At 42.7% G+C, this 13938-nt stretch overlaps 1 protein-coding gene across 5 annotated transcripts in view; it reads left to right on the top strand.

Moving 5' to 3' along the window:
* The window catches only part of rreb1a (ras responsive element binding protein 1a), a 54278-nt gene extending 42044 nt beyond the window's left edge, over positions 1-12234 (top strand). For all 5 annotated transcript variants that reach the window (XM_084102228.1, XM_084102229.1, XM_084102227.1 and 2 more), the window contains 7 exons: positions 2507-2657; positions 2757-2899; positions 4847-5036; positions 5149-7699; positions 7800-7964; positions 8092-8862; positions 9196-12234. In XM_084102228.1, coding sequence (XP_083958354.1) covers positions 2507-2657; positions 2757-2899; positions 4847-5036; positions 5149-7699; positions 7800-7964; positions 8092-8862; positions 9196-9689 — 4465 coding nt within the window. In that variant the 3' untranslated portion in view covers positions 9690-12234. The remainder of the gene's footprint in view (positions 1-2506; positions 2658-2756; positions 2900-4846; positions 5037-5148; positions 7700-7799; positions 7965-8091; positions 8863-9195) is intronic.
* Positions 12235-13938: the final 1704 nt, after the last annotated feature.

Genomic DNA, 13938 nt, shown 5'->3' with positions numbered 1-13938 from the left:
GAGTGTGCCACAAAGATAAATGAAAAGGCGTTGGTTTGTTTGTGTATGTTGGTGGTCATATACTTGTGCTACTTGCTGGGTTTGTCAGCGATGTAGCCTTGCTCTTGTTTAAGGAGAGAGAGAGAGAGAGAGTTGCAGGAAGCGAAGGGTGACTTTAAAACACCTCCCCCACCCGTCGCTTCCCCAGTTTTGGTCATGGTATCTTCTCCCAGCAGGCCTTGCTGATGGAGGAGGTAAACATGAACTTCCTCCCAAGGTTGTGGAGGTTGATGGTGAAGTGCATATGGGGAATCTGTGTGTGTATTTGTGTGGACAGCTCTTAGTAAGTTGTTAAAGGCCTGCAGGGTAGGATGGCTTGAATAGACTCTCTGTCAATTGCAGTTATCTGGTAGTAAGCAGAAGTAAAGTGAAATTGTAGGGTGGAATTGGGTGTACTACACCACCTTTGATATGCATGGAATGTGCTGTGACGGATGTGAAGGGAATCTGGATTTACTACATCAGCTGTTATTGTCCTAATAACATTTCCTCCTCTTTCTCATCGTCTTGTGTTCTTCGTAATATGTTTTAATTTTGATGAGTATAAAGAAAATGTAAACACTGTTTGCCTATGCAAAAAAAAATTGTGGCCATGCTGCTAGGGTGTTCTGGGTGGTTACTTGAAAATTTTAATATTTTGGGGTTTTTTGCCCATTGTTGTAATCTTACAAGCAAAACTTCCCATCACTTACGTCTTAAGCACAAACAGTGCTGGACAAGGTACATGCCAAAGTTTAATTGTGATTTGTTATGAATTACAAAATGTATGTTAGAATATTTGGCTACATTCACTTCTTTCATAGCTTCCCCCCCATTTTTTTTTCTCTTCATTGTATTCATGAACACCTGAAAAATATTTGAGCAGTGTGAGAAAGTGTTTATTTCAGTGCTGAAATAAGTTAACTGATAGTTATGAGGCCTCATGTATGACCGAGGAAGTTGTCCATGTATTTGGCAAGGAATCAGCCATCTTGTGCCAAAGCATCACATGGTTTGGGTAGGGGGAGGGCTGGGAGGAGAAGGAGGGAGTCACTGTTGCCATGGAGAAAGGTCACAACTTCACAGAAGAGAGTCAAAGTGTGTTCTGATTGGCTGCTTTTATTTGCTTTAACTCCTTCAGTCTTAGCGACTCCACTGAACAGCCATAGGTTTAAAGGGGTGCCCTTGCTTTGACATTGCTTGGAAAAGAGGTAACTTTCTGACACCACAGTGCCCTCTGTCTGTGCTCTGCGGGAACACCGTGGAATGCTTGGATTGGATGGAATGAGCCTGTTTATGCATCAACAAGTTTTATGATCCTTTACAGATTAGCCAGCTTCCTCATGAAATGTCCATATTGACATCCTTCATTCAAGGCCAGGAAACTTCAGTCTAGTGCAATTTGAAAATAATGTTACCTCCACATTACTCATTACAATTTAATTGAAACTGTTCTGCATGACTCAGATTTAGTCATATACTTATTATAAACTAGCCATATTAACTAATTAGTATTTTTCAGTGGATAAGTTGTCATCCTGTGTATGAGGTTACAGTGGTGGTGATTTCCATCCAATCACAGTTTGCTGACTTGGCATTGTTGGTTTTCTGTGATTGGTCAAAGGCAAGGTCAGAGTCCAGAGCAGAGAGATATAACAGCCTTTCAGATCCTCACACGAGTGTCCAACATGCTGCTTGCTATTAATAAACCACTGACTGCAGAGTGAAAACTGAGACCTGCAAGACCATGGGATGTCTGACCTTTTTTACACTTGCACATGCATGTACACTTCCAAAGTACTTTCATAAGATAAACTTTTATAGGTACACGGATATAAACTTTGGATGGAGCAGACATCCAGGAGACATGTTTCATTGACATGTAATCTTTGATTGTACAATAAATATAAATCTTTTGTCTCTGTGTGAGTTCAGTAAAAGACTAAATGAATAGTGTATGTGATATTTTAGCCAACAGTGGACTTGAAGCTGTTACTTAAGTCAGGCATCCTGATTTCTTTGGGCCTCCACTTCCTTTGTATCCTCACTGGTTTCCTCAGGATCTCTCTGGAAAATAGAGGATCAACTCCTGCCCTCTCCATGCAACATTACCGCTCTCTTCCGCTGATCTCAACCCGCCATCTTGGACTCCACATATGCACATATAGAGTCTGCGAGATAATTGCAGGAGTTTCCAGCCCATTAGCATCATCCCATTACAGTCATTTCTGTTGGCTCCCATTGGGATGAACAGGGGTTCCTCTACCCTAAATTTCTAGAATATTATTCATTAATTACTCATCCATCAAACTAGTGGGAGGCAGCTGGAAATGTCCTCAAGATGCAACTACTTCCACAAATGTTCAACAAATGCCCAAGCATTTTTCAGAGATCAGAATCATTTGTGATGATCGCTAAACAATCTGTGACAGCTGGTTTGTTAACACACAACATGCAGTTTTAAAGGACTCTTTTTTCCTGTTTTCAGACACATGAAGATCCACGAGAAGGACTCTGCCAGCTCCATCCCCAACAGTCCGACTCTTTCTCCACCTAAGCGACGACGTCCCTCTGCAGCCAAACGCAAACTAAACCCAGATGAAGACCGAGAGAAGACAGAGGAGCCATCCAGCAAAAAGGTAAGTGTGGATCCACCATCTTACCCAGTGCTACCTGCACCCCAGGACGGTGCTCCCAAATTAAGCTACAAATAGCTGACAGTGACCTGTGTGCTGCAGGTCCTGGAGGATAGTGGGGCAGATGAGCAGAGTTTGAACAAAGGACAGGAGGAAGTCTTGACCTGTCCTATCTGCTTCAAGAACCTCACATGCAGAAACGACTTTGACACCCACATGGAGACCCATCCTGACACTACACTGAGGTACAAACACATGCATCAGGATAGGAAATGTATTGTTGTGAAGAGGCATGAATTTATTTCAGGCTTGATAACAAAGGAATGTTTAGAGTTTGACAATGGAACAGTTTTGGCCCTTCCTACACTCGGTTTTCTGTTCAGTATATTATAGCTGTCCATTAAGCTCAGACAGGAATGTTGTCCCTTTTGTTTGAGGTGAGAGTTGTATTGCAGGGAGACGCCAATAGCTGGGGCTTTAGGCTGGATCCCTGCAGTTGCTGGGAGATATGGTGGCATGCTTTGTGCTGGTAGTCATAATTTAACACATCCGAATACAGAGGGGGCAACTCCTCTTGCTTATTAACTATATAAGCAAAGGATTTAGTTTCATTGGGATTTGCCTTTTATATTGTACCACATGTTAAAAAAAAACATTTTGGTTTGGTTCAGATAGAAATCTTTCATCTTGTTTTACAGGTTTGGCCTTGTATTGGCTATATTTGTTTTGCTTATTGAAATGTTATGCTGAAATGTAATTGGCTGAGAATGATCATACCTACATGAGTGTAATCCTGTCGACGTGTCCCCCTCCCACTCGTGAGAGGCCTAAGAGGTTTCTTCCCTCCCATCCCAACCACCCCCCCCCCGCCCCGCATGTGGCCCCCAGGCTTAAGGCAAGGAAGTGGCATGTAAAGGAAAGAAGGGAAAATGGAGGGGGGAGGGACCACAGAGGTTGTGTGGCTGGGGGGGGATTTAATGAGACACAGGAGGAGACTTCAGCAAGATGCATTCTGCAGGACATCTCTGTAGTAGTGTGTGTGTGCATGCATGTGTGTGAGGTAGTATCTGTATCCTTGGAGACATCAGTCTGTAGACTATCCCTCTAAAATCACCCAACCGATGGCTAGCTCCTCTAGTTAATGGATAGCTGTATGGGATTGCTCTGGGTAAAGGAAGTTGGCAGGGCCTGTCTGAGTTTCAGTGCAGAGTTATTGTTGTATGGAAGTGCTGCAAATTTAGCACTAATCCGGTGTAATCACAAGAGCTAAGAGTGCTAGTTAAGAGGATCTAGACTGCTGTGAATTGGGTTCCACTCTGAAGAGTTCTAAAAGCAACTAAATAACCACACTTACACGTACAAACAGACACAAGAATGCTTTTCAAGATACAGACATGTTATCTGTCTCACCCAAACAGCCCTTCCAAGTAATGCAGACACTCCCATACATGCATGCTATAATAAAATGAATAGAGCCAACTCTGAAATCTGATTGGATGAGCCACGTTTGAAGCCATTGCAAAATAGCCAATAGAAACAACAGCATCCTGGACAGGGAATGGTTTAGTGTAATTATATGCAACAGTGCTTGAACTCTTTGTAACAGGACAGCTAAATTTTGCTTCTCCATTTTGATTTACATGATTTTCTCATGCAACTGACCAAATGTATTAAAGCATTCACAAGCAGTAATCTTTAACCTGTTAGCACTTTAGCTCATTATGCTTCTCAGGTGGATGCGCTGCTATGCTCTGCCTTGCATTGCATTGTGTCTGCTGAGATAAAAGCTGCTTATAGTCCCTACAGACACGTCATCACCATGATCAGGGAGAGGACATGTGACAAGACCAGTGCACAGACATTAACCAGCTGTCTTTTGCAGCACCCAATAAACGCTGAACGAGAGCCATTGTAGGCTAGGGTGTGATTACTATTGACTTTCAAATTCACCTAGGAAATCCTAGATATATTTTGGATGTCTAGGATGCGTTTCCACAGCACACTGTATATTGGGCACTGTATTTCTTGAAGAATTTGGGCAATGATAAATAATAATAATAATAATAGTAATAATGTCAGTGTGTTATTGAGAATGAATTTATGCATATACAACATGCAGATTAACTACAAATAGATACAAACAATGTGTGTGGTGCATCTTTGAAATCAACACCTTACATTCTTATTCCTAGATGTGATTTATGCTGCATTTCTTTCCGGACACACCGAAGTTTGCTCCGCCACAATGCAGCTACCCATAAGCAGCTACCCACAGACCCCAATGGACGACCCTTTATTCAGAATAACCCATCCATCCCTCTTGGCTTTAATGATCTGGCTTTCATTGACTTTTCATGCCAGAAGTTCCCTTGTATTGCCCAGGTAAAAGCCATTGTCAACTTTTCTGTGGTTAATCTGCACAGTTTGTAAAAGTTATTTGTCTCGACTGTAATATGCGAGTTTTGTTAAGTTTCATTTTTATTTTGACCCACAGATTTGGTGTGAAACAAACCTCCGCCGATGTACTGGCAAATTCCATCGTTTTGTATGTGACACATGTGATAAGGCATTCCCTCTTAGCTCAGCTCTGGACTTGCACAGAGCTTCACATGAGACTTCAAGTGACACCCAAGAGACAACTTCACCCTTAATTATGAAAGATGAGCTTCCCACTCCTGAGAAAAGTAGCTTCATGGACTCCCTGGGCTTGCAGCACATCTCTCAGATCAAGCCTGCCCCCTCAGAAGAGGATATCCAGCAGGCCAAGCTAGATAGCATCCGGATTATACATGTAGATCCAAATCAGTCCACCGTACCTCAAGAGGCTGGCCTTGTTGGTGGGGTTAACCTGTCTCTTGTCGACCCAGCGACTCTTCACGGACTGTCCCATCAAGAAGCTCTCAAACTGCTGTCCCTTCAGCCTTTCCAGACAGGTTTTCTGGTGCAGCCAGATGGTGGTATGGTGGTGAAGCCTGTTTGTGGTGAATCCGGCATGGAACTCGCTGATATACAGCAAATACTCAAAGTAGCTTCAGCTGCTCCTAACCAAATCTCGCTCCCACCCTTATCCAAGGCACCCTGTAGTGCTGTGCAGTCAGGCTACAAGCAGATGCCTCCTCTCAAGCCAAAGCCCTTGGTGGCTCCCAGAACCAGTATGGTAGCTTCAACTCCACCACCCCTATTAAACACCCAGCAAGCTTCACTGGGCTGCATCAGCCCTAGCCTCCCACCCCCTGCCAGCCATCTTCTCAAGACAGCAAGGGATCTCTCCTCATCTTCCTCTCCCTCTTCTGCCAACAACCAGGCTTCTGCAGAGAGGATACAAATGGAAGCAGACTGCATGGGAGATGCCCATACCCCAATGGACATGGATGAAAGACATATCAAGCAGGAGAATGGCAAGTTAGATGAGACCACTGTAAAGAAGGGAGGAACTCAAAAAGGCTCATACCCCTGCCGATTTTGTGACCAGGTCTTTGCTTTCTCTGGTGTCCTGCAGGCACACATGCGATATCATTTGGGCATCCTACCCCACCAATGCAATATCTGCGACTATGTTGCTCCAGACAAGGCTACATTGATCCGTCATTTGAGAACGCACAGTGGCGAGCGGCCCTATGTCTGCCGTCTCTGTCATTACCCATTTACTGTCAAGGCTAACTGTGAGCGCCATCTTCGCAAAAAGCACATGAAAAACAATCGCAGGGAGATTGAGAAAAACATCAAGTATGTTACCTCGTCCACGTCCACAGCAGATGTACTGGAGCAGGCTGGGACTAGTGAAACTACATGCCGCTTCTGTGGGGAGGACCTAAAGACCTTCCGGGCCCTGCAGATTCACTTGCGAACACATAATGGCTGCCAGCGAAAGCCATTTGAGTGCAAGCGTTGTGGAGCAGCCTTCCTTGCCAAGCGTAACTGTATCCATCACCTTCTCAAACAACATCCAGAGGTCCAAGAGCAGGATATTGAAGAGCACATAATCACTCTTCTAGCTGCCTCAACCCAAAATAGCCCAAACCCATCTCCTCTCAATGGGGTTTCTCCTAGCACTATGGTGCAGCCTATCAAGGTTGAAGACCTCAACTTCTACGGCGTGGATATGGATCAACCTCTGGACTTCTCTAACAAAAGTCGTGGGGGCAGCAGTGTTGGAAGTGTGAGTGGATCACCCGGGATCAAAATTGAGCCTGTCTCCTATGATTCTTCCATGGAACCCATTGACCTCTCTATTCCTAAGAATCCTCTGAAAAAGCTTAAACAAGACATTGAGGCTGTATTGCCAAGAGAGATTAAGAAAGAACATTCAACCATTAGCATCCTTGCACAGGCTCTTCAGACTGATAAGTCCATTGATGAGAAGCCCCAACCGCTTGGATGCTACCAGGTCCCCGTAGCCTTGACCTCCCTTACTGGTAGCACTAATTCTGCAGGAAGACCCTTGCGTCTAAAGCCTCTGCTTCCTAAACCTTCCTCTGCTGCTGTGAAGGAGCTTCCACCACTGGCATCCATTGCTCAGATAATTTCCTCTGTTTCTGGTGCCCCTGACCTTCTAAAACGGGACAACACTAATAGTCTTCAGGCTGATTCTGATACACATGGCAAGCAAGAGTCAACAGATACCTTGATAGACGAGCTCTCCATAGAGAGCTCCAAGAAGAGATCCAGGAAAAGGGCTTCCAGAAGCATAACGAAAGAGAAAACTGTGATAAATGCCACAGACCCGAGTATTGATTTGGAGTCTAGTGGGGAGTTTGCAAGTGTTGAGAGGATGTTGGCGAACACTGATGCGAACAAGTTCAGTGCCTATCTTCAGACCAACACAATTGAGTTGGCAAGAAAAGAAAGGCAGCAGCCAGGTGCTAGTGACGAGAAAGAGGTGAAAGATGAGAAACACTTGCCAGCCCGGCAAACTATTCAACCCCATCAGTCCAAAGGGAAGAAGAATGCATACTCAAATTCTGTGCAAAAGATGACTTGCCCTTTTTGTCCCAGAGTTTTCCCTTGGGCCAGTTCGCTTCAGCGCCACATGTTAACACACACAGGTGACTCTTATGTACATTTTTACAGACTCCAGCACTATGTTACCCCTCATAGTATGTGTGTAATTTATTTTCTTGCTTTTATTTTGAATTTCTTAAACAGGTCAGAAGCCATATCCGTGTCCCCAATGTGATGCCTTCTTCTCGACCAAGTCCAACTGTGAGCGACATCTTTTACGCAAGCATGGCGTTTCCAACCGAGTGCTTAGGCGCAATGGTGGAATACCCAAGTCTAAAGACGCAGAGGAAGGCTCACAAGAGAGTGCAGGTATCAAAAATAATATACAAACTTTAAATTGCTTATAGATGGTGGTCTCTTTTTAACTGTTGATTAACCATTGAGGTTAAAACTGCACTTTATTACCTCATGTGTAATGTGTCAATTTATATTTTAGAGAGCACGTCTGAGACAGAGCTTCCTGTGAGTGAGGCAATGGATCTCACAAGATCAGACCCTGAGAAGCCTGAAGCAATGGATGCTGAAAAACCCTCACCAGCTAAGCCGACAGAAGCAGCTGTTGTAGAGCCTATTCCTCACAAAGAGGAGGAGGACCCAACAGCTCTCGAGTCATTGAAGCACAGTGACTCGGAAAAAGAGGATGGTGATTCCCATAGCAATAAGACCCTTGACTTGACATTTGTCTCTAAGCCAAAGGACTTCAAGATCACTGAGAAAGACCAGCCACAGTCCTCCCCTGCAGCAGATGGTGACATGTCTGATAAAACACCTCAGGATGAGTCCAAATTCACCTGCAAAAGTTGCAAGAAGAGTTTCCGCTACGCTGCCACCCTTACCAGACATGAGAAAGTTCATCAGCAGGATGAAGCATCAGACTCAACTAACGGACTTGCACAAAGCCTCACAAAATCGGCTGATCCAATTATGCCTTGTGAAAATAAGAAAGAGGTTACAGACGAAGAGGTGGAGAGCTTAAAGAAGGGCACATCTGAGAACGAGGGAACGGGCAGTGTGGTGGAGAGTGGATCGGAGGAAGATAAGGAGGAGAGGAGTGATGAAGAGGGAGCTGCAACTGAACCAAAGAGTGCAGAGGGAGAAAGTGAAGAACTTGGCAGCAAGCCAGACAAGAGGAAAAAGGTGTGCAATATATGCAACAAACGTTTCTGGAGCCTTCAGGATCTCACCAGACACATGCGCTCTCACACAGGTAAAGACAAATCTGAAAACATACTTAGATTGGCAAATCATTCATAAGAACTGACAGCTCTTGTTTGATAACTAAATGTTTCGGTTAAACTATTTTAAGGTGTCATTGTTACAGTGTAATTATATATTTAAGTACTGAGTAATATTAATTAACTACATGTACTTGCTATAGGGTTAGGGTAGGATTAGGATTTGGTTGAGGGTTAGTTGCATGTAATTATGCATAATTTACTGTTATTACTATGGTAAGTACATGTAACAAGAACACTAAATTAAAGTGTTACCAATGTTTCTTATTACAAGCTCAATGTTTTTAATGCCTTGTTTCTACCAGGTGAGAGGCCTTACAAGTGTCAGACATGTGAGCGCACCTTCACCCTCAAGCACAGTTTGGTCCGACATCAGCGTATCCACCAGAAACTACGTGGAGTGGATAGTGATGGTTCGACTTGTGGGGCCGCAGGTGGACCCGACGAGGAGGGCTTCAGTGGGCGTTCGGCTAGCGAAGGCGAGTGCACACCCACCAGCACCAATCCCCCCTCTGAGAATGAAAGTGAAATAACAGACACTGTTAAGGGGGAACCGACCTCACAGGATAAAGAGGACTGTGTACCCGCTGTGGAAACTGAAGAGTTTAAACTAACTTCCGAGACTGGACCAGAAACGCCCAAAGAACCTTCAGCAGAGGAACAAGCATCAGATTCATCCAACACATCTGACGTAGAGCCGTCGGAGGGATTCATCCAAGGTTTACTGGAGATCCACACCAAGCCCACTACTGAGCACATTTTGCCCACCTCCGAACCGCCACTGCTTGGGGTGAAGTGAAGAGCGACTCTTTCTTGGTTTATCTTTACGTTGTGAAACATTGTGCTGCAACAAGAAGCAGTGCCATATAACAAAAGTACATTGCAGTGAAAAAAGCGATGACTGTTTCCAAGTGCCTTTCTACTTTTTTTGCTATATCTTTATCAGCATTTATCATGATCTAAAGTTGATTTTTATAGTATTTTACAATGATCGTTGTGATTTTTTGTTTTTTTGTTGTGGAATCCTGAGAGAACTACAATAAGCAATATATGAACAAATTTGCATATCGTTTTGTACAGTTCAGCGACAGTGAAAACTGTCTTATGAAAAGCAGGTTTATTGCCTATTCAACGAAGGCTGAGACTAACAAGAGGAGATATTTCTACTGAGAGGCTCGCACCCAAGTGCATAACTGGAATACGCAAAGACGACTTGTTCACCACAGGGCTTCTTCGTGGCTGTTTGTCCTCCCTTTATTTGCCTGTAGTTTCCCATTTTGTGTAAATCCTTTAATGACAAAGGCTTCCAGAGTAATTGTTTTATTACAATAATGAGCTCTGTTGTTCTGGGTGCTGTCACGTAGAGATTCTTTGGGAGGGGAAACAGCCCAGCAAAGATCTGAGGGTCATACTTGGAAAGGTGTTCAACAGCTATGACGTAAAGTATATGGGCAATGTTTGCCCAAAAATAGGTGATGAATGTCCAGCTGTGCTGATTGTGTCAGATGTCCTTAGCATTAGCGTTTTGTTTCTTTGGCACAAAAGGGGTGGTTTTTAATGAGGGAAGGCATGTTTTTAACTTAAGGGCTCGTGAATTACTGTCCCTCAAGCCCTATCTCAGCTACTTAAGAACACACACACACAAAAACAACAACAAAAAACAATAAGGAATTACAGGAAGCCCATGAGTTATAAATCTGATGTACTTGACAAAAATGATGAAATGTGTACCTGTTTCCAGGGTGACCCGTCTTCCAAAAACATCACTTTTTAAGCCTTACTCTTTCTTCTTCTGAGCTTTAGGCAGGCGTCTCACTTTCTGCCGGGCTCATGAACTAAACTTCATGGTGTACTTGAACCCTGTCGCCCTGCTGCCTCCTGTCGGGATGTGCCTCAACTAGGAGGACCCCATGTCAATCACACGTTCTTTTGTAGTGTTGGATCTCTTTGACCTCTCAGTTTTATGAACTCATGTTGTAAAAAAACCTCAGACACAAACAAAGCAAACCTCAAAGGGCATGAAGTTTGAAATCGCATGGACTGGTAATCAAATATAGGTCTTCTGATTTCCTGGAGCAACCGTCTAGCAAACGAATGACTGTTGACCTGCAGGATGATATAAGAAGGCAAATGAATGAAAAGGAATATTGAACCGATTGTGGCAATGGAGAGAGAATTTGCCCCTGATTGGAAATCAGGTTGTGTGCGCCCCCTAGTGGTGAATATCTAACATCTCTGCTCAGGCAGGAGACTTGTAGTATTGGATGAACTTGAATGCAATTGCAATCGCTTTCTCAATCTGTGTATTCCGGGACTTCTGCTTCTCCCGATGCCTTTTCCTGGGTTCATGTGAGTGTGTTTTGTGTTGGTTGTGCGTGGAAGTGGTTGGTTTTCTGGTAAGAATGCTCACAGACTGTTTTTAATGTATTTATTATGACCCAGTGCAGGTGAAGTAAATGTGGAGAAGCCATGTATTAACACAATTATGCTGCATAAAAAAAAATGATTCAAATTCAATACTTAGCATCCCAGCTTTGATCTGGGTTCTTGATGATAAAAATCACTTTTGATCTGAAAGCTTTATGTAGACCTTTGTATGCATTGTTTTTTTTTTTTTTGTAGAATGTGTGGTCTGTTTCTGTTATCTTTATTATATTATTATAATGATGATGATGATGATTATTTCAGTTTGACAGAGAAGTTGTTTTCATTGATATATTCTTTTAAGTATAAAACTGTGAAATTTACTGTTATTCTGCTATGGGTGAATCTGTAGGGTAGGTTTGCATGATAACCTTTTATGTTGTTGAGTTATAAATGTTTTTTTGTTTTTTTTTCTTCTTTTCGCCCCACCTGCCGCCTCGCTCTGTCTCACTCTCAGGGTTCATACAAAAGGCTTTCTCAAATCATAATTTTCCTTGCAAAATTGTTCTTCACCTATGATTTCTGAATATATTAAATCGTCAATCACTACTTTTTTAGCACTTGACTGTGAATTCAAATCAACAGGGTGGAGTTATCAAATCCACATTCCACTCTTAGGTTTTCTACAAGATATGTTCACCTTTTCCCCTGTTTTTCTTTCTTTTCTTGTTTTAATCCTCCCTGTCTCTTTGGAAGAATGGAGACCTGTCACTGTTTGACGTGTTGACCGATGTAAAAGGGAGTTTCGTGTCGCTGCTACATCCCCAAAAATAATTCTACTGGACTTGAATGGAACCAGAATCACCAGAACATTTTTGGTACACTACTCTTGTTCTTCGAATGAGTGCTTCAGAATCAGAAATTTAAGCTGTTCTGTATCAAAACTATTCAAGCAATAAAGATATATTAATGAAAAGGTGTGGCAGGAATTTTTTTTTACCTTCCCAAAAGCGAGCAGGCAGTGTTGTTGCCCACTTAATGCATCATTTTGTGTACTTCAGTCCAGAATTTTACTGGGCTTGTCAAGCTTTTGTTTTTGGCAAGCAATAAAGGCCTATACATTTCTCTCAACCCATTTGTCCAGAAAGAAGTACATCCAAAATTGCATGCTGTCATACTAAGTTGGTACTACATTTGATGAGGAACGAACTTCACAACCATTAAGTATAGTCTGAATGTGTGCAGTGAATCCAGACGGACCACATTTGCCATGTTGGATTTGTTATATGTTGTGTTCCTTCACTGCCATTCACGACCTCACCGGATAATAAAGTGTCCAATAGATGTGCACTTCAGAATCCCTGTGGAAGTAGTACCCAAATGTTTTATGAATAGTAATATTGTGAATTACATGCTTCTCATGTAATGTTTACTGTAAAGTAGGGGATTAGGCATATCGGACACAGGTACTGTTTCCAGGAATTTTGCATGTTGCATCCACATCAAGGATTGGCTGGTTGGCTTCAGTAGTTAACCCCTTCTGGTAGATGCACTACACCATGCAAAGGGATAGTTCACCCAAAAATGAAAATTACCCTATGATTTACTCGCCCTGAAGCCGTATATATGACATTATTCTTGCAGACAAATACAATGGCTCTTCCAAGCTTTATAATGGGAGTGAATGGTTTTTTTGTTTTTGGAAGTCCATCAAAGCGCATCCAACCCTGATTAAAGTGCTCGAAACGGCTCCAGGGGTTAATAAAGGCCTTCTGAAGCGATGCATTCATGTAAGAAAAATACTCATATTTAAAATTGTATCGACTAAAATAACTACCTTCCGGCAGACGGCCGTACGCAAGTCGACTTGCGCCAAAAGAGTAACGCTTGACGATGTATGCCGTAGGATGTACCGTAGGTGACGCCTCTCGCAGTTCATGGCAGTGAATCATGAGTTAATTTTCATTTTTGGGTGAACTATCCCTTTAATTACAACATAGGCCCTTGTCCCAAATGGCACACTTCATATCAAACATGCGCTTGAGATTGTAGAGTGTCCCATTTATTTTAGGTTTCAGAACTGTGCTCGCGAATGCCCCCTTTGCGGACGTTACGCGCCCTCGATACACACTTGCTGAGCCCGCAATGAAGCGAGCTTTGCAGCAGACTTCTAAAGTGACATTATCGTATGTCACAACAGTGCGGACTCATAGGAAAAGTTAATTTAGTGAGAGATTAGTGATGCCTCAGTGTTTTATTGAGCAATTTAGAAGGTCTTTTATTCCTGTTGTAACGAAGCTGTGCTGTGTTTCTTACCAAACCCGACCATAGGAAGACCGTGAGTGTTTAGGGTGCCATTTGGGACAGGGCCAGAGAAACAGGCAGACAATAAGAGGAACATTGGGTTACACTTTATTTTAAGGTGTCATTGTTACAGTGGAATAATATATTTAAGTACTGAGTAATAATAAGCAACTGCATGTACTTACTATAAGGTTAGGGTAGGATTAGGATTTGGCTGAGGGTTAGATGCATGTAATTATGCATCATTTACTGTTATTAATATGGTAAGTACATGTAACATGTAACAAGGACACTGTAAAATAAAGTGTTACCTAAAATTGTTACTGTTACCACAAAAAAAAATATATATATTTTTTTTTTTTCAAGACTAAACATTTGAA

This window comes from Abramis brama, assembly GCF_963993115.1.
Source record: "Abramis brama genome assembly, chromosome: 24".
Taxonomy (NCBI): domain Eukaryota; kingdom Metazoa; phylum Chordata; class Actinopteri; order Cypriniformes; family Leuciscidae; genus Abramis; species Abramis brama.
This window is presented reverse-complemented; position numbering and strand designations above follow the sequence as displayed.